The sequence below is a fragment of the Strongyloides ratti genome, scaffold srae_chrx_scaffold0000003 (assembly GCF_001040885.1).
Source record: "Strongyloides ratti genome assembly S_ratti_ED321, scaffold srae_chrx_scaffold0000003".
Taxonomy (NCBI): Eukaryota; Metazoa; Nematoda; class Chromadorea; order Rhabditida; family Strongyloididae; genus Strongyloides; species Strongyloides ratti.
In genome coordinates, this window is record NW_020171511.1 from 586,111 (window position 1) to 606,282 (window position 20,172).

At 18.8% G+C, this 20,172-nt stretch overlaps 4 protein-coding genes across 4 annotated transcripts; 1 reads left to right on the forward strand and 3 right to left on the reverse strand.

Moving 5' to 3' along the window:
- Window positions 1–2,115: 2,115 nt before the first annotated feature.
- Window positions 2,116–5,718, reverse strand: SRAE_X000193400 (Metabotropic glutamate receptor 6; the record flags this gene model as incomplete). Its single annotated transcript, XM_024654551.1, has 7 exons — window positions 2,116–2,594; window positions 2,725–2,825; window positions 2,942–3,853; window positions 3,905–4,923; window positions 4,964–5,027; window positions 5,089–5,328; window positions 5,411–5,718. The coding sequence occupies 7 exons, from the start codon at window positions 5,716–5,718 to the stop codon at window positions 2,116–2,118; spliced, it is 3,123 nt and encodes a 1,040-aa protein (XP_024499404.1).
- Window positions 5,719–9,340: 3,622 nt separating this feature from the next.
- On the reverse strand, window positions 9,341–10,166 carry SRAE_X000193500 (PDZ domain-containing protein; the record flags this gene model as incomplete). The annotated part of the gene is made up of 2 exons (XM_024654562.1): window positions 9,341–9,531; window positions 9,611–10,166. 2 exons carry the CDS (start codon window positions 10,164–10,166, stop codon window positions 9,341–9,343), a joined length of 747 nt encoding a protein of 248 aa, XP_024499405.1.
- Window positions 10,167–15,385: 5,219 nt separating this feature from the next.
- SRAE_X000193600 (G protein-coupled receptor, rhodopsin-like family and EF-hand domain and EF-hand domain pair and GPCR, rhodopsin-like, 7TM domain-containing protein) lies at window positions 15,386–18,085 on the forward strand (the record flags this gene model as incomplete). The annotated part of the gene is made up of 6 exons (XM_024654573.1): window positions 15,386–16,315; window positions 16,367–16,672; window positions 17,445–17,459; window positions 17,504–17,558; window positions 17,605–18,003; window positions 18,057–18,085. The coding sequence occupies 6 exons, from the start codon at window positions 15,386–15,388 to the stop codon at window positions 18,083–18,085; spliced, it is 1,734 nt and encodes a 577-aa protein (XP_024499406.1).
- A 139-nt stretch (window positions 18,086–18,224) lies between these two features.
- Window positions 18,225–18,626, reverse strand: SRAE_X000193700 (Hypothetical protein; the record flags this gene model as incomplete). The annotated part of the gene is made up of 2 exons (XM_024654585.1): window positions 18,225–18,463; window positions 18,503–18,626. 2 exons carry the CDS (start codon window positions 18,624–18,626, stop codon window positions 18,225–18,227), a joined length of 363 nt encoding a protein of 120 aa, XP_024499407.1.
- Window positions 18,627–20,172: the final 1,546 nt, after the last annotated feature.

A 20,172-nucleotide genomic window follows, 5' to 3' on the forward strand; every position in this document is an offset into this window, starting at 1 on the left:
TTTATCTTACCTTAACATTATTTTTTTTACTCTTCTTATTCTAAAATTAATGTTATTCATATCTAATAGAAAAATTTCTTATTTTTTTTTTATTTTTATTATAAAAAAAAATAAATAAATATTTAATGAAACATTTGATGGATCAGGATTATTGTTATTTTTAGTAAAAAAAGTGTTAAATTATTATTGGAAAATATTTTAAATAATATATAAATGAATATTTTGTTTTCTGTACAAAAATTTTGACAATTATATAATATTACAAAGTTCACACTTTTATTTTATAAAGGTTCATATTATGTAAAAAAGTTTTAATAAAATTAATACAATAAGTATGATTAAATATATTTTTTTTATAATTTCTAATTGAAATATAAAATTTCAAAGGTTATTTTGTTTTCTTTAAAGCAGTTAACATTTTCTTATCATTTATAAGACAATTAATGATACAAAAAAAAGTAAATATGATGGAATGAAAACTATGTTATACAAAGATTATGGTAAAATAGAGAATCCGGATAAATATTAATTCTAAAATATTATACGATTGCAATTGAGGAACATTAAAAAAAATAATAATTTTATAAGAATTCATCTGTATATTAAAAAGGAATAGCAGAATTTTTTTTTTTTTTTAAAATTATTGTAAATAAGTTAAAGAATCATAAATTATTTAACAATTAAAATTATTATTTACTGCCACACTTAAAAAACTTTTTTTTAAGTACAAAGCAGAGTAAAAAACATAATTAATATTTGATTAAATTAACCACTACAGAAGTAATTAAAAGTAATAAAAGGTACTTTTTCATAAAAACAATGAGAAATAAAAAAATTAAAAACAAAAAAAACGATGATAAACTTTTTTACTTAATAACTATTTTGCTTTTTTTTTTTTCAAACGCAATAAAATAATAATATAAAGTATTATATTTAAATTATAAAAAAATAAATTTCTTTTTATGAAAAAAAAAACACTTTATATAATAAATAAAATATTTTTAAATAAATATTAAATTTAATAAAATAATGAATAAAAAAAAATATTTTTTATGACAAAGAAAATGATAAATTTGTCTTTTTTTAATATTTAAATGCAGACATAGAAGTTAAATAATTTTAAAACAAATATATTTGAGAAGCTTTATCTTTAAATACTGGTTCATAATTTTTTAACTTAAGATTTAAGGATGTATATTTTTCTAAAAAAAAAAACATCTTATTTAAGGTCTATAAAAAAATCAATTAATAAAAATAATAAATTTATCAATAATAACTATAAGTATTTTTACTTTTATATTTTAATTTTATGTTTTATAAAGTACAAATAAATTAAAACAACTAATTTCAGTATATTTAAAAAATTTAATAATTATCTTATATAATAATGTTTAAATATCAATAATTTTATTATTATTTTTAAATAGAATATTTCTTTCTATTTTCAAAAATAAATTAGTTAAGATAAAGTCAAAGTTTTAGAATTAAATAAAACAAGACAATCTATAATAGTTAGCCGGTCCGAGAAACATGATAATGATAATCTGTTTATATGGAATGGTAGACAAATGAAATATGTATAGATGATACACTATATATGTTGATGAAGATTTTACTTATTTTAATCTTTCAGGCACGTTTTTATAACAAAAATATTCTATCATATTTGATCGATTGTCTTTAAATATTCGTTCAAAACAATATATTACTAAATAATTACAATTACTGTTATAATAACATTAATAATAAAATCATATATGACAAATGTGAAAACTTTTTAGTGATAACAATCATAATAAATATTTTATATAATAATATTTCTTTAGTACAAAATTTGGAGCGATTATAATATAAAAACGAAGTAAACTTAATACATTGTATAAACATTTCATTAATCATCAATTTTTTTTGTTAAAATTAATTTTTTATTTTAAGTACAAATGTAAAATTGTAAATATATATATGTTATAAATTTTGTTTTAATTTTGATATCCTTTCCAATAATAATTTATCTACAAGAAAAATCAATTTAATTTATATAAGAAAAAAAAATATGATAATATAAAAAATTTTTTTTCAAAAACTTCCAATAATAAGTTAAAAATTTTTTAAAACTTATAATGAAGTAACGCGAGTATCTGCTTTTATTTTTCCTAAAATTAATTGCATTTGTTTTTGCCTTTCATTAAGTATTTGATCATTTACCAATCGATTTGGACTACTACGTCGTCGTATTCGTATTGAATTTAAATTTGACATGTTATCTGAAATTGAATCTTCAGATAATATATCATCAAAATCTGAAAATTCAAATATATTTTTATTTGGCAATTGTGAATAATTATTTCCAAATGAAATTAAATCTCCTGATGTTTCACTTTTTTCATTAACTTCAGATACACCACTACTATTAGTTGCAATATCCGATGTCAATTCCACAGACGGTAGAACCTGTGTGATAATCTGTTTTTTCTGTACTGACTGTTCGTTTGACAACATTGATTGGGAAGTTTCCATTATTAATGATTTGCCTATTATTGGTGATTGGACAAATTGTTGGTTTGAATTTTGTATCATTGTCATTTTTGTTTCGACTAAAGAATATAGGTATGATAATTTTATAAATATATATATATATATAATATAACTATTAATAATAACAATGGTTTGATATTTGGGCAAATAATACTCATATATGATAATAATATGATTATAAAAACTTACAAAATGTAGTATTATTACTACTTGTACTTTTTTCATTATAATTGGATTGTTTTTTTGATAAAATATTCCCATTTTGTTCGGTATTGTTTGTTGCTAAATGACTAAATAATAACATATTACGAGGGATAAAAATAAAGGTTAAAACAAAAAATATTATATAATAAAAATATTATATAATAAAACAAAAAAATTTTTAACAAAAAAAAAAAAAAAATACCTTATAAATCTCATTTGTGAATTTACCAGTTTTCCCACAGCTGATTGTCTTGTTCTAACATTTTTGTATGGTTGCCATAATACAATATAAACTTTAGGAAAAAAGAAACATGCTAAAGCAACTGAACCACTTAATGATATGCACATACAAAGTGAAGTTATTTGTATACGAAAATTATTTTGTGTTGCAAAATATATTGGACCAAATGATAACCATAATATACTTGTTGAATACATTGTAAATCCAATTAATCTTGTTTCATTAAAATTTTCAGGTATTTTGCGAGTTTTAAATGCATAAATGGTACATAATATAATTAATAATATATTATATGCTAATGAAAGTAATAAATGTGATGATGTAGCTTTACATGATAATACAGCTTCTGTTCTTGTTGGATATAATATTATAACTTCTGTTGGATCCCAAACAAGAAAAATAATTGAACCAATAAGTTGTGCACCAACAATACTCATACAAATTAAAACTTGAGCTAATGGTGATATGCATTTTGGTCTAACAGGACCACTAAGAGTAAATACTCGAGCAAGACGATTTGTTTTAACTAATATTGCTGCATAAACAAAAGACATTGATAAACCCATTAAAAGTCTACTTGCACCACATATAAATACTGATGGTTTTGATACTAAAATAAATGTTACGCAGTAACACAATGTTATTCCAAATAACATACAGTAACATAATTCTCTTCCAGATGCCATAACAATTGGTGTATTATTATAACGTAAAAATACTGTAATAACAAATAATGTGGATAATATACCAATTATTGATACACATGATGGTATTAAAACCCATAATGTTTGCCATTTCATATATATAGGAGGAATTGGATAACATTCATTTTGTTTATCATTAGGTATTTCACCTAATGGACATTCTTGACATCTAAATTATAAATAATTATAATAATAAAAAATTAAAAAAAATAAAACATACAATGTTTCATTTAATATTATTGATGTTGTTGTATCACATTTAATACATGTCCAACAACATGTTTGATCTTGATAAGCTTTATATGATCCTTTACCACATGGTTCACTACAAACACTTAGCGGTATTTCAAATTTATTTGATATTAAACCTCTACGTACTTCATCAACTTTTAATTTCATATTATCACCATCATTCCAATTACCAACTTTTTTATATATACCATATTTATTTAATTGATATATACTATATTTACCAATACCATCACCATTACTATCAATTAATGGTGGTTCATTAGGTATAAGTGATTTATTTCTATATCTTTCTTGAATTTTAGATCCAACAAAACCTTTTTTTGATAAACTACAATTATACCAATTAAAATTATGACATTCATCAATTATATAATTATGCATTGCTATTGCTATTGTTTTAACAGCATCAACAACAAATGCAGCATAAACTTCTTGTTTAAATAATACACCATTATTTTTAAAACAATCTGAAAATGTTTTATCTGATAAATGTGTACAATTTAAAAATTGCCAATATTCTGTTAAAAAAGTATTTGATAAATAATTTAAATTTTTAAAATATTCATCAAATCCTTTAATAGTTTTAACGGTAGGAGCTATTGTTATTGATCCTTTAACAATATTTTCAAAATCTTTAATAACTGATGTTTTTGTTCCCCATGAATCACTAGCTATAAACCAAAAATAATTATCAAAATCAGCTGAGTATGATGGAGTTTCTATTAATCTTTTTAATATAGATAAAAATCTTCTTAAATTATCTTCATCAACAAACATAACAACACCCCTTGCTTTACCATTATATCTCATTCGAACAATCATCTCTCTAAATGCATCATCTGACATTTTTCTACTAACTTTATGTATTTCACCATCAATACATACACCTAATTCATGAGCTGCACCTCTAAACATGTCAATTCCTCGTTCTCCATAACTTCCTGTGTCTGCCACAGCATGTACATAATTCCATCCTAGTTTTGCTACCTACATATATTATTATTAAAAAATTTTTTTTTTAACTTACTAAAAATGCCATTGCTTTAGCTTGTAAGTTATCAGGAGGTACCATACGTGAAAAATATTCAAATCTTAAAATAATAAAAAAATATATATATTAAAATATAATTTATAAATTTATTAAATAATTACCTTGGTTTTTCACTTAATTCAACACCCGTCGAAGAATATGAAAGCATTGGTATTTTAAATAATTGAAGCATTGATGCAACCATTAAACTAACTGTTGATGATGCTGCACCAATAACAGCTGAAACTGTTGGACGTTTACCAATATTATCAACAACTTCTGGACAATATAATGATGATTGACTTGATAGGAGTGTTTTTATAAATACAATAGATTGTTCTAATGCATATGTATCATGTGAACTATATATTAAAAATAGAAAAAAAAAATTAATAATATTTATAATTAAAAAATAATAAAATATTTAAAATAATTTTAACATACCATGTATCAAAAATTTGGGCCCCTAATTTTATTCCTGGTAAAATAGTATTATCATTATTTATTTCATCTAAAGCATATAACATAGCTACCATTCTTTGAACTCCTTGATCAGCTTTAATTCTACCACATGCTTGGCCATTCCTTCCGGCTTCATGAATAGGGAATAAGCCTCCAAGTAAAATATCACCATCAATATATACCTCTCTAATTGGATTAACAATAGAGGTTTGAGTTAAATAAAATAACAAATATAAATAAACTTTGTTATTATAATCTTTTATTCTATTTTTTTTTATAGTATTTAACATTGTTATAAAAATTAACTATAATAAAAGAGTATTGTTAAAATTAAAAATAAAATGTTTGTCAATTTGGATATCTACTTAATGAATTATAAAAATGATTAAAAAAAAAGGCAGAATTTAGAACAATTATGTAAAATGTTGTCATCAACAAAATAATTTTTTTTTTACTATATTTTAAATATATGATATTAATGAATTAAAATTAATTATAATAATTAGTGTAATAATTTTATATTAAAAATTATATGTATAAAAAATTTAAACTATGCCTTGATAAAAACATATTTAACATAAGAATTGTATTAGTAATTAGAAATATATAAAAATTTATAAATTTCTTTTACATCATCTACATCATCATAAAATTTCTTTTTTGGCAACAAAATAAAGTAAGTGATAATTTTTAGACTATAAACATTTCATTGAATATATACATATATGTATATAATAATATGATAATATAATTAATATAAAAATTTTAAAATATATAAAAATGATAGTATAAATATATATTTAAAAGAAAAAAAAAATTTTTTAAAAATGTTATTTCTTCTATCTATTTTAAAATAATTAATAGAAGAGTGTACTTTTAACAAAATTAAGTTATATGAAATGTTTAATCTGTGACATTTAAAAGAAAAATTTATGAAAAGGATTTTAATGTTATCAATTTGAAAATTTTTCACGATAACAATAGAAAAATATTTATGTTGTTTTGAGATGATTTAAATAACGGAAAGATTAAACTCTAAATATATTCATCATCTGTTAACTATTTTTATTCATTATACCATAAAAGCACTTTATTTTTTAAAGTTTTAAAGAAAAATAAATTTTTAATAGAAACAAAAAAGAAAAAAAAAATAATATTTTCTTTAAATTATAAAAAAAAACAACAAAAAAAATAAATAACTGTAGTATGATTAACTAATAGGACTAAAAGAACTTTTTTTTTTAAATATTACAATTTTCAATGTTATATGCCAAAAAATGTTAATTTTTAGTTAACATTGACATTTTTATAAAAACTATATCAAGATAAACATTTTTGAAAAGCAAATTAATATAAGTGATTCTTATGAAAAGGATACAAGAAAACTTAAAGGTTAAATACTATTTTTAGTTGTTTTTTTTTAGCAAGAAAAAAAAAATATTTTTTGTACTTATAAAATTTCCTTTTGTTTTGTCATTTTTTTCCATAATAAATTTTTTAATAAAATTTATAAAAAATGCATAGATATAATGACATCTTATATCACTAATTGTAATTTTCAAAAATTTAGATATAAATAAGCGAGAAAAAAAAAAATTCTTTTAGATGATAAATTTTACAATAAAAATTTATTATATCAAATAAAATAAATCTTCAAAGTTACTTTTGTTTTCTTATACATATATATATATATAAACATTTTGTAAATAGATATCTAAAAGCATAATATGTAGAAGTTAAATAAAAATGGCATAATTCAGGATATGATGAAATGTAACTTGATGAAGACTATATTTACATAATTTGAAAATTTCAAAGATTGCTGATAGTTGATATTTTAACATAGATACAACGGAATTTTGTAAAAATATATTATTATACACTTTTTTTGTTAATACTGTTACTTATACTAATTATCTTACAATGTTATATTTCTATGATATAAAAATAACTAATTCATGTAAATATAAATAATATAGTATTAAAAAATTTTTAAATAAAATTATAAAAGTGTCTTCTTCCTTTTTATTATATATTTATTATTAATATTCATTTAAATTTAGAAATTTATATTCGTTTAAATATTATTAACTAAATAAGCATAAATTTTGTAAATTATTCATTAAAAATTTTACAAATATATATTTGATACTAAATGTTAAGAAGTTTTTTTTTCATAGAAGATTAATAATAAGATAAAATTATTTTAATTTCTTTAAAAATATAAATCATTACACTTCTTTTAAATAAAAAAGAATTTTTTTTTCTGATTAAAAATTTAATATCTTCAATTAGTAAAATGTAAAGATATTCAACTATATATATATATACATATAGAAAAAGGGAAAAATTAAACTTTTCTAATATGTTTACAAATTTTTTTACTATTTAAAAGTTTGCAAAATTTTTAATTAACAGTTTAGTATTCTTTCAAAACAGTAAAATTATACTTTTAAAGTACCTAGAAATGTAATAAATGGCAATATAAATTATGGATGTCATTGACATTAATTCATAATAAACTATGACAAATAATTTCTAATTATTTAATATGTTTATTGAAAAAAATTTTTTTACTTTTAAAGTAAAGTTAATGATTTTTTTTATATAATTTCTATTAATTTAAAAAAAAAATTTTAAAAGTAATTTGAAAAAGCATTTTATAATTATAAAAAAAATACTATAAATATTTTTCAAAGGTTTCTTAGATAAACATATAATCTTATAAATAAAAGATAATAATCTGTATTAAAATTTTAAGGTAGCCTTAAAAATTTATATTTTATAAAATAAATTTTATTAAAAGTAAAATAAATATTATGCTTTTTTCTGTTATATATTTTTGCATATCATTTGTTTACCTTAAAATTTGATATTACAAACCTATTTTAGACATATTTATAAAAGAAGAAATATTTTTTTTTTTAATATGAATTATAATATTGTCTAGAAGATTGAAAAATAAGAAATTTACAATTAAAATCAAAAAATAAGGAATAACTTTTGAGATACTTAATATAATGAAGATAAAAAAATATTAAAAAATATTATTTGTAGAAACATTTTAATTTAAAATAAATTAAAAAGACTGGACTGTTTTAAAGTATAAGGAAATGTATAAATTCATTAAATACAAATGATTTATGTTAGTGTTTGGTTTCATCTTATAATTTTAAAAAGATAAAAAAATAAAATATTAATAGAAAAAAAAAACAAAAGTGTAATTTCATGACATCACATTGCCATAGAATACACATTTTTTCATACAATTAATAAAACTTCAATAAATTTCTAAATTTAATTCTTAATCTCTTTTTCACCTTTATTAATTTTAATTTTCTAAAAGCTTTAAACATCTATAAAAATGAATTTTTTTAAATAAAAAATTAAAGTTACATTAACATTAATAAAACATCAATTTGAAAAATATAAAAATTTCAACATATATATAAATATTAATTATTAACTTTTTCTTCAAAAAAGAAAAAAGTAGTTCAATATGTATATTAAAGAAATGGGATATATATACAAAAATTTAAAGGCAAAATTTTTAGTAAAATTTTGCTACAAATTAAGATATTTAATATTATATATATTACACAATTCGTGTAATACTATTATTTGTTATATTGTTACAAATGTAATAACTAATTTAAAAAAATTTTTAGACAAAAAATTTTTTTTATTTATTCAATATAGGTAACAAAAATGAAAAATATTTTTAAATAAAAAAATTAAGTGTCATGAAAAATATATTCTGTTTATTTATTTTCTAAATTAAAAAAGAAAAAAAAATATTTTTCTAAAAAATTTTATTGAAAAAAAAAAATTAAATATCGTCAAATATATCATGTAAATTCATTTAAAAAAAAATCGTTTTAACTAGGCTTTAGTTATGTTTTGGGGAATTTTTTAAAAACATGGTGTTCCAACAGCTTTTGAAATACGTTTGAAACAATCAGATTGTGGTATTGAATGATGTATTATATGTCCATAGTCATCTGATTGTGATGTATGGTAATTACCATTTAAATTAGAAAGTCTAGCATCTGGTGATACGTTGTTATAATTGCGTGGATTGTAATGATAAGGTTCACGGTGTCCTAAAATTGATTTTTTTCAAATAAATATTGTATATAAATTTCATTTAAAAAACTTGATTACAATATCTATTATGCTTACCAGAATATGGTGAAGAAGTTGTACTGCGAATATCTGTATTAGTATGTCTTCCTCCATAAGAATTAGAATCACGATTGTAATTGTCATGAGAGTAAGAAGAATCGGAATAGTTTGAATTTCTATAATTATGGTGATCAGTGTTACTTGAATTAATGTAATTTTGACCATAATTATAGTTATTGTTTCCCAATGTTTGGAATCTATCAGTACTATGAAAAGCATTATGACCCTCATTGAAACTTTGGTATTGAATACCATTGCTATTACCATCTAAGTTCCATGGTATTCCATGAGGAAAACTTACAAACCTTTTAAGTTTCATATTAACTTCAAGTAATCTTTCAAGATCACGTGAAATTGCGTGGGCATCAGGTGAACGTAAAGATGAATGCTGAAATTCAACTAATCGATCAGTCTTATTTAATCCAGCTTTCTCAGCTATTGAACCTTTATCAAGAAAATCAACAATAACTTCAGATCCATTTTGACGAAAACCAACACCCCATGGAATGTTAGGTGAACTTCGTGTCATACGAATACTAATTTCTTCTTCCATATTATTTTATATCTAAAAAAGTACATAAAAAACATACAAAAAAAATTTTAATTTCATAAGGAATAAAAACTTAAAAAAAAAAAGACATTCAAAAAACATTCAAAATTTTTAAAATAAAATTAAATAAAGAAACATTTAAATATATACGCATTTCATTATTGTTTTGTTATTATTAAGCTAAAAATTGATATAACAAACACAAAATGATAGATTTTTTTTAAAATAAAAAAGAAGGTTCATCTGCTAAATGCCATTATACATCATATTAAAGAACAATAAATATATCAAAAATATTATTTTTAACCAGATCAAGAGGGGGTGAAGATGCATTATTTGTTTGTCAGTTGTTTCATTTTTAAATTAATATATTATCTATAAAAATTGTGTGGAAAGCATGCTATTCAATAGAGATAAAATAAAATAGATGCAATACATTGTAATATTGATAAATTAAAATATAAAAAAAAAGAATATTAATGAAAACACTTAAAGCTTTTATTAATGTCATATTACTGGAAATAAATATCAATTGAAAAGCATTTATTTTTAGAAAGATCACATGATTAATCAGACTATTATTACTTTTATATAAGATAAGTACATACCATTGTCTAAAAATGTAAATATGCATACACTTTTGAAACTAATGAATATTACATTATTATGAGAAATACTTATCATATTTAAGAATGTTTTTTATTTTCTTTTTTTAGTCTTCTAATATGTGAATTATATGATAATATCACAATGTGAATCATAGTACTTGCAATATTTTATAATGCTATTTAAAAGTTAAACGAAATGATAAATAAAAAATATTTGTATATAGAGAATAAATAAATTATGAAGTTTAATTTCTACAAAGAAAATAAAATTATCTTGAAAGTCAAAAATAAAAAAATAATAGAATTTTATTTTTTTATAATATTTACAAAAATCAGGTTATAAATTTTAAAAAAAAATACACTATTCAAAGAATTTATTAAAATTTAATTTGCCAAATTATTTACAATTTAAGAAAATTTAAATTATTAAACTTTTTTTTTAATCTTCCAAAATAAAATGTAACATAAAAACTGTTTTGTTTCTATTTTCATGTTATTTGATGTTTTAAGTAAAAAAAAAAAAAAAAGATTTGAAATTATATACAACTAAGTACAAATTTATGAAAGTTGTTTTATGACCTAACTATAAATAAATATCATATATAATTTGAATTTAGATATAGAAGTGCATGAATTATTTGAAAGATTTTTTTCAATGGATTATATGTATTTAAAAAAAAACAAAAGATAAAAATAACATCTATATTTTTTGTCTTTATAGTATAATACAGTTTTATTTTGTTTGAAATACACAATACTATACTTTCATTGTAATTTTTCTTACTTTATATTCTTTTTTATTTTTGTGTAACAATTATTCAAGCATTTTATAATAATTTAGAGTATTTTTTTTTTGTAATTTTTAAAAATGTATTGTTTCCCATTATAGATTTTAACGAAAGTTTAATTAATTTATCTTAAAAACTGTTTTTTTCTTTTTAAAATTAATATTATTATTTATCCATTTTATGATGTTAACTAAAAAAAAAAAGTTTTAAAAATATGATTATTGTGTAATTGGTAATTTTATTAACTAAAAACGTTTTTAGATATTTGTTAAACAATTAAAAATTTTGTTCTTATTTTTTTATATTTAATAATACTATTTTATAAAATTTCTTAGTAATATAAAGTAAAAATTTAATGTATATTCAAAGAACAACTATAAATAAAAAAAAAACTAATTATTTTTTTTATCAAGATATAATTAGATACCTACAAAATAAGGTTGAAGCACTTTGGAAGTATTTTTTTTTAAGATTAGATAAGATAAAAAGAAATTTGTCAAATTCTATAAAATAGTTTCTTATACTTCCATTTAAAATATTACATTTAAATAGCTTTTAGATATTCAAAATATTTGTAAATTTTTTACAAAAATATATTTGTTATATTTTTAAAGTACATTAGTGTAAATATTTCAAAGATTATACTAATTTTTTCATAAATATTCTTTCGTTATGTAAGATTAATTTTGTTTTTATCAAGTTGTTTAAAAATAATTTTTAGATTAGTTTAATTTACAATAAAATTATAAACATAAAATCAACTTAATGCTATTTTTAATTGTTAGATATTAAAAAATTATTGATATTTATAGTTTAAAAAAGGACAAAATTTAAAATTAGAAATTAGAATAAATGTAAAAAAAAATTAAATATCATGACATCAAAAATTATTTTTAAAAACTTTAGTTTGGTTACCTAAAAATATTAGAATAAGTATATAATGTATAAAAATATATATTTCAATATGTAATTTTTCAAAACATAAATTGTATTAAATTATTTGTTAAAGGAAAAAATTTTTGTTAGTAAGGAATTACTTTATGAGTGAAGAAAATGCTCGAGATTCTTTTAAAAATTTTGATAAATTTTGGTTAGTTAACTTTGTAAAACATCATTATTTGCCAATTCAACTTATCTTAGATTATTGAATATAACGATTTTTAAAATAAAAACATAATAAAAATGTTTTTGCTAATATTTAATAAAAAAAATTGATATCTAATTTTGCTTTTAAAAGTTCATTAACTTTTTTATTTTTAATATTTTAATGAAACATTTGTAAATTTGTTACAGTTTTTTTTTTGTTTTATATGTAAAAAATATATTATTTTAGAAAATATAAAAACAAAAAATAATATATTGTAAAATTTTGTCAAAATAAAATTATTAACTTTTATAATTGTAGTAATAAGTGAAAAAAGTTAATATATATGTCTTTTTTGTAATAATATTAATATTATACTAATTTTGTAAAGTTTTATTTAACATAAAAAATTATTTCAAGGTATTTGATAAATTAAAATAATAATCGCTAAAATATAAATTTGATAAATTATTAGTAATTATAATATATTACTTATTAAAGTATATTTAATATATATAAGGTTTTTTTTTATGTATAAAAAAAATTAAAGTTACCTAAAAATTTATTAAATTTATATTTAAAATAGTTTTATTTATTTTAAAGTTTTCTCTATGTAAATTATCTTAACTTTAAGTTATTCTTTTTATTTATATATAAATAGTTTATCTTATTTTATGATATAAAAAAATCTAAAATATAGATATCGTAAAACTGTTAACATTTTCTAATTACAGGGCTTTGATTTATAAAATTTTTATGCCAATGAAACGTATAATTTTTTTAAAAATATATACATTAAAAAAGATTTAAGTAAATATTTATTATATTATAAAAGTTATTTATATAAAACAATAAATTTTTAAAAATAAATATCATTTAAGCATATGTTATTAATCAAAAACTTGTACAATTTAAAATTACTTTTATTTTATTTATTATTAGTTTAAAGTATATTTTGTTTATATAAACATATTACATACTATTTTTTCATAAAAATGTTTACAGTAATGTTTTAAATTGAATTAACCATTAATAAAAATTAAAGAAAAATAAAATGGTATTATATAACTAATGATTTTACTAGTTAAATATAAAATTTTTTTTAAATATATAAATAAATAAATATTAAAAATATATTTATAAAAAGACTTTTGGCGTATCATTTGTATACTAATTTTTAATCTCTATATTTTTTTTATTCTTAGTTCTTTTTTTTTTAATATTAATAAAAATAATTATTATTACATATTAAGAGCGTTGTCAATTTTTATTTTTCAAAATATGAAAATGTTATAAATTTTTTATTGTATACAATTGATCATTAAAGTATTCTAAAATGCATATAACTCTCAAAGAAATAATATTTTATGATTTATTTTACTCTCACAAAACTTTTTAACTTTTGTTATTTAAATAGTTTTATATTAACTATTTTTTTTGGTAATTGATATGTTTTTTTTTTCATTTTGAAAAAATTGTAAAAAATAAAATAATATTTTTACAATATTTTCTTTTAATTTTTAACCTTGTTTTTTTTATATTTTATGAAAATTTTGATTAAAAAAAAAATTTCGCCATTTAAGAAATTCTATATCTTGAGATTGAAAAAAGTGGCTTTTTAGATTTAATTATGTTTTTATCATTACAGTTTATGTGTATTGCAAGACATTTAAAATTTTAAGATTGTAATTAAGCGTTGTTTTTGGCAAGTTTTTTTTCAATCAATTTACTAATTTGTTGTTCTGGAATTTAAAAACTTAAAATAAAAGAATATTATCAAATTATTCTTTCTTTAGTATTTTAAATGATAAATTATTATTATTTCTTTAATATTTTTTTTATAAACTTTTAAATTTTTACTTAAAATATATAAGATATATAAAATCAGTTTATAAAATTTTTTTTATAAAATGTGAAAATTTTCGTACAGTATTTAGAAATTTTGCATAATATTCAAAGTACATAATTTTAGAATATTTTTTAAAGTTTAATTAATTTTTGGTTATAATTTTCAGAAAAAAAAATATCGTAGTCATAATAGTAATAAAAAAGGATATTTATAAAACTAATTAAATTTTTATATTTAGAGTATGTTACAAACAATAAATATAGAGAAAGTTTTTTTTTTAATTGGATTTCATATACAAAAACTATTTTATAAGAATTATGTTGTCGTGGGGATAATAAAATTTACTTAAAATTTATTTAATCACATTAATATACGCTTGCATATCCATTATAATGTTTTTCATTTCATTCGTAGATATAATATTTAAAATTTTTATTATACCGACTGATAAAGAATAATTAAAATTGGATTAACAATACTTTAGAGTGTTCATTAAAAAGGTGTAACTTGTTTTTACAACGCAAAATTATTTTTTTTTTTTCCAAATTTCATTACTAATTTTTTAACATTGAAAAAATTAAAATAATTTTTTAACTTATAAACCAAGCATAATTTAAAAGAATAAATACTTTTAATATTTAGTATAATTTTTATTATTTATTATAATAATTAACATAAAATATTAAATTTACCCGTAAAGTAGTAATAACATTATTTTAACAATTAATTTTACTTTTATTATACTAATCATATATTTCTTATGTTAATTTATTAAAATACAAAATATATATATATATATATGATTAATATTTTATTAATGAAAATTTTTAAGAAAATTTTTATACATTTATTTTTAGTTTAAAATGTTTTTTGATAATGTAACATTTTTAAATATGGTATCAGATAATAATATGAATTTATTACCTGAACTTGGAATTGTTACTAATGATACTTTACAAACAAATGATATTATTTATGAAAATGTTGATATGAATGACAATGATGATTGTCAAATAGTGTATCCTAATAATTTAAAATATACATTAGCATTAATTGGCACATGTTTATCAGTAGTATCAGTTATTTCTAATATTTTAATAGCAACAGTTCTCCTACGCCCAAAACATTCACATTTCTTTTTTCTTGGACTATTAGCTGTATCAGACACATTTCTTTCAATATGGTATGGTCCTATTATTGCTGTTAATATGATGGGTGCAGAAATAACAACATTATGGATTCATAAAATTTGGTGGCTTTATGCAGTACCTTTATTAGCTTTATGTAATACAGCAAGTTCATTCTCAGTCTTTCTTCTTATACTTGCAACAGCTGAAAGATACCTTATATTAATAAAATCAAATCATCTTATTTGCTTTCGCTCACGTAGAAAACTTTTTGCTTTTTTAAGTTTTATTTTTGCTTTATTGATAAGAGGAACAACATTTTTGGAGGTTACAATTGTAAAAAATGGTGATTGTACTGGAATTCTTGAATATAGACCAAATAGTACAAGATTAGCTGAAACATGGCCATATAATCCACTTTTTACTGTTTATATTCGTCAATTAGTATCAATATGTTTACCATTTGTTGTTTTAGCATTTTTAAATGCAAGTATTGTGGCACAATTAAGACATCAACATAGAGCTGCAATTATGTTTAGATTTGCTAATAGTTCACAAAAAGCAAAAGTACGATCAGCTACAAGATTACTAGTTTTTATTGTATTTTCATATCTCGTTGCAAATTTTTTAAGCTTTTGTGTCACAATATGGGAATACATTGATTTTGAATCAACACAATCTGAAGAAAATTATCCAGTAAGTTTAAAATATTAAAATTAATATATATAATTTATTATAATTTTTAAGTTATATGATAGTTTAACTGATTTAATATCTGTCTTAGCAATACTTGTTTGTGCTTTAAGAATATTTATATATCTTTCATGTAATCAAGAGATAAGAAATGCTTTTTCAAATTTTTTTTGTAACAAAGAAACAGATGGAAGAAAATTAAATTATGAATTAGATGTAAAACCAAATAACGGAAATGGAAAAGCATTACAAAGAATTGGTACAGATTTTGATCATATCGTTGTTGTTATTGCCAGACAAAGACCATCTCTTGTTGATTACAATGACAATAGAATGACTGACTTAGAAGATATTGATGAAGTTAGAATATAACAATCATTTATTTACTTTAATAGTTGATATTTAAAAAAATAACTTTTTTTATTTATAATATTTTTTTTAAATATAATAAAAATGTCAAAAAAAGTGTTTCTTTTTTCAATCATAAGATATTTTATTTTTAAAAATATAGTCTTTAAAAAAAAATTATACAGAAATTTATTAAAAGTATATCATAGTGATATATTTCACATAGCTATTAAGTAATATCAAAAACTTTTAAATATTAGTGTGGGGGAAATTAAAGAAAATGTACTGTCTATTTTATTCTTATGTTGAAAAATTTTTGTCAATTTTTAACTAGTTAGTTTAGTGGGCGTTTCTTAAATTACAAACAATCACTAAAGAATCAAAGTTCTTCAAAAATTTCTTTTGAAAATTATTCTACAATTTTATTCACAATCTCAAATATTATAATGAAAGATCTTGTTAATAAATCTTAAAGTTATCTTTCAAAGTATATACAGATACTTGCGCAAATATAAACATCCTCTTTTAAAATTTACTTGTCATTTTATACACATACACTTTTGTACGGATTGTTAGCTAAAATCTTATTTCAAGTTGAAATACTTTTAAACATTAGATTTAAGATTATTTTACTCAATATTAAAACTATAATTTTAAATTTTCATCCATAAAGTATAAAATGAATTAATATATTTTTTTTTTATTATTTTAAATTATATTAAATTTTAGTTCTTACCTCAACTTTATTATTTTAAAAATCTAATTTGATTTTCTCAACTTATAGATAATAATAAAAATGGTAAGATTGTATTAAAAAAAATAGTTAATTTATTTAAATTTAAGTCTGACGATGTTATTGCTGAAGCCCTTGATCAGTTAACTACTGAACAAATCGAACGTAAGATATTAAAATAAAAAAATATATTTTTATTAATATTATTTAGAGTTTAAAAAATATTTTAATATGTTTGATAAAGAAAATAAAGGATACATTAGAGCTACACAAGTAGGACAAATTCTTAGAACAATGGGACAAGCATTTGAAGAAAGAGATTTAAAACAACTTATCAAACAATTTGATGCTGATGGTTCTGGTGAAATAGAATTTGAAGAATTTGCTGCTATGGTTGCAAATTTTGTTGTTTCAGGAGATGATAATGCTGGTCTTGAAGAAGAACTTCGTGAAGCTTTTCGTCTATATGACAAAGAAGGAAACGGTTATATAAATGTTTCTGATCTTAGAGAAATTCTAAGAGCGTTAGATGATAATATTACTGAAGAGGAATTAGATGAAATGATTACTGAAATTGATTCTGATGGTTCTGGAACAGTTGATTTTGATGGTAAGATATATAAATAATAATAGTATTTCATATTAAAATTATTTTTTTTATAGAATTTATGGAAATGATGTCTGGAGAGTAATTTTTTATCATTTTTATAATTACGCAAAACAATAAAAAGAAATAAAATCATTTTCTTTTTTTTTTTAAAAAAATACATTTTAAAGTGAATCAATTTTAAATTTGTGAAAATTATGTTTGAAATTGTAATATCAATTTGATTAAAATAAATCGTTTGCTATCCATGTAAAAACTCCTATTATAATCGACATATATTTAATATTAATATTTATTTTTGTTGATGATTTTATATATACTTGAGAAACAACATTTGGCAATGTACAACAACGGTTTATAACACACATTAAAGATGTACTTACAGCTTTACAATCTTCATTTAATTTACATTTTATAAATGCGTCAAAACCTCCATTTGGGCATATTTGATAATATTCACAAGCTTAAAATAAATTTAAAAATATAAAATAATAAAACATACGAACATGTGAAAAAAATCGATAAGGATCATTACCACAAATATAATTAAAGACAGCTTCTTCAGAAATTACATATTTAATAGTTTGTGATGAAAATATAAAAACCGTAAAATATATTAATAACATAATTATTACATACGATCGTTACTCAAATATCATGATGCTAATAATATCATAACTTATATTATTGAATATTCCCACCTGCAATTATGTAAACAATTACAAATCGAATCAAACATTTATCTTATGTATTTTTATACAAATTAATTTCTTTTTGTACAGGTGAAAATATTCTTTTAATGTACATTAATTTCAAAGTATTTGTGAATTTTAAAATTTTTTTATTTATTTTAAGAAAATTTTATATAATAATATTATTCACACCTAATATATTATTTTTGTTTGTTTGTAAATATTTTTACTCTACTTAAAAAAATGATAATATTTTCTACCTATTTTTTTAAAAAAATTGTTTTTTTAAAGTACAAATTTTTATTTCATTAATTTTTAATATCATCATATTTATTGAATAACTAAAAAATTATATATTTTTATAGTCAACTTTAATTATTTATATAATTTTCATATGCTAAAAGATATTATATTTATGAGTTATAATAAATAAATAATTAAAAAATGACATGTTAATATTTTCAAAGAAACGGAATTTTATTTTTTAATTTTTAAGGAAGATAAAAAAAATGTAACAAAATTTAAATTTTTATTTAATAGATATTATATAAAAGAAATTGCAAAAAAAAAATATAAAATTTTTGCAATAAAACATTTATTATTTTATTAATAAACTTATTTTATAAATCATAAAATATTATTTAATCAAAAGATATATAATTATTAATAAACAATCTTTTTTATTTTTAAATTACTTTTTATAAAATATTTTTATTGAAAAATATTATAATTTTATTTTATTATAATTCAAAGATTATTTCTTTATATTTATAAAGTACCATACCTAATAATAAAATTTAATTTTATAAAATATTAATTTCAATTCTGAAAAATATATATTTTATCAGTGTCTAAAATAGTATACATTATAATACTATTTATTTTCATTTATTATTTAAACAATTTAAATGAATGTATAATAAGTATATTTTTAAAATTATAAAAGAATATTAAATTTCATTATATATATATCTAATATTTTTCAGGTAAGATTCATAGAATTACCATAATATTTTCTTTTATTTATTATAATTAAAAGATTTGATAAAATTTAAAAGATCAGCTGGTACTTAGGTATAATAATTTATTCACCAGGTTTTAAATTTTTATCTATGAGTTGGCATTGTTGTATGTAAATGAAATTGCAAATCCATCAAAATTTTTATCAAATCATTAACAACAGGTGCCACATTTTTATAATCTCAATTTTATACTATAATCTTTTTATATCTGTTTGTAGAACAATTTAATTTAACAAAATGTCTATGTTAATCATTAATTAATGTTTAATCAGAACCACATATTTTTACCTTAGGGTCATATGCCAAATATTTTATTACTAAATTGTTAAGAAAGTATATTACATTTTCTTGTCAGTTAAAACTATTAAGTTAGTAAATTATTATTATTATTTTTTTTTCTAGTAAAATTTATTTGACATTATATTTAATAAATAAAAATTATACATTTTAAACACTTT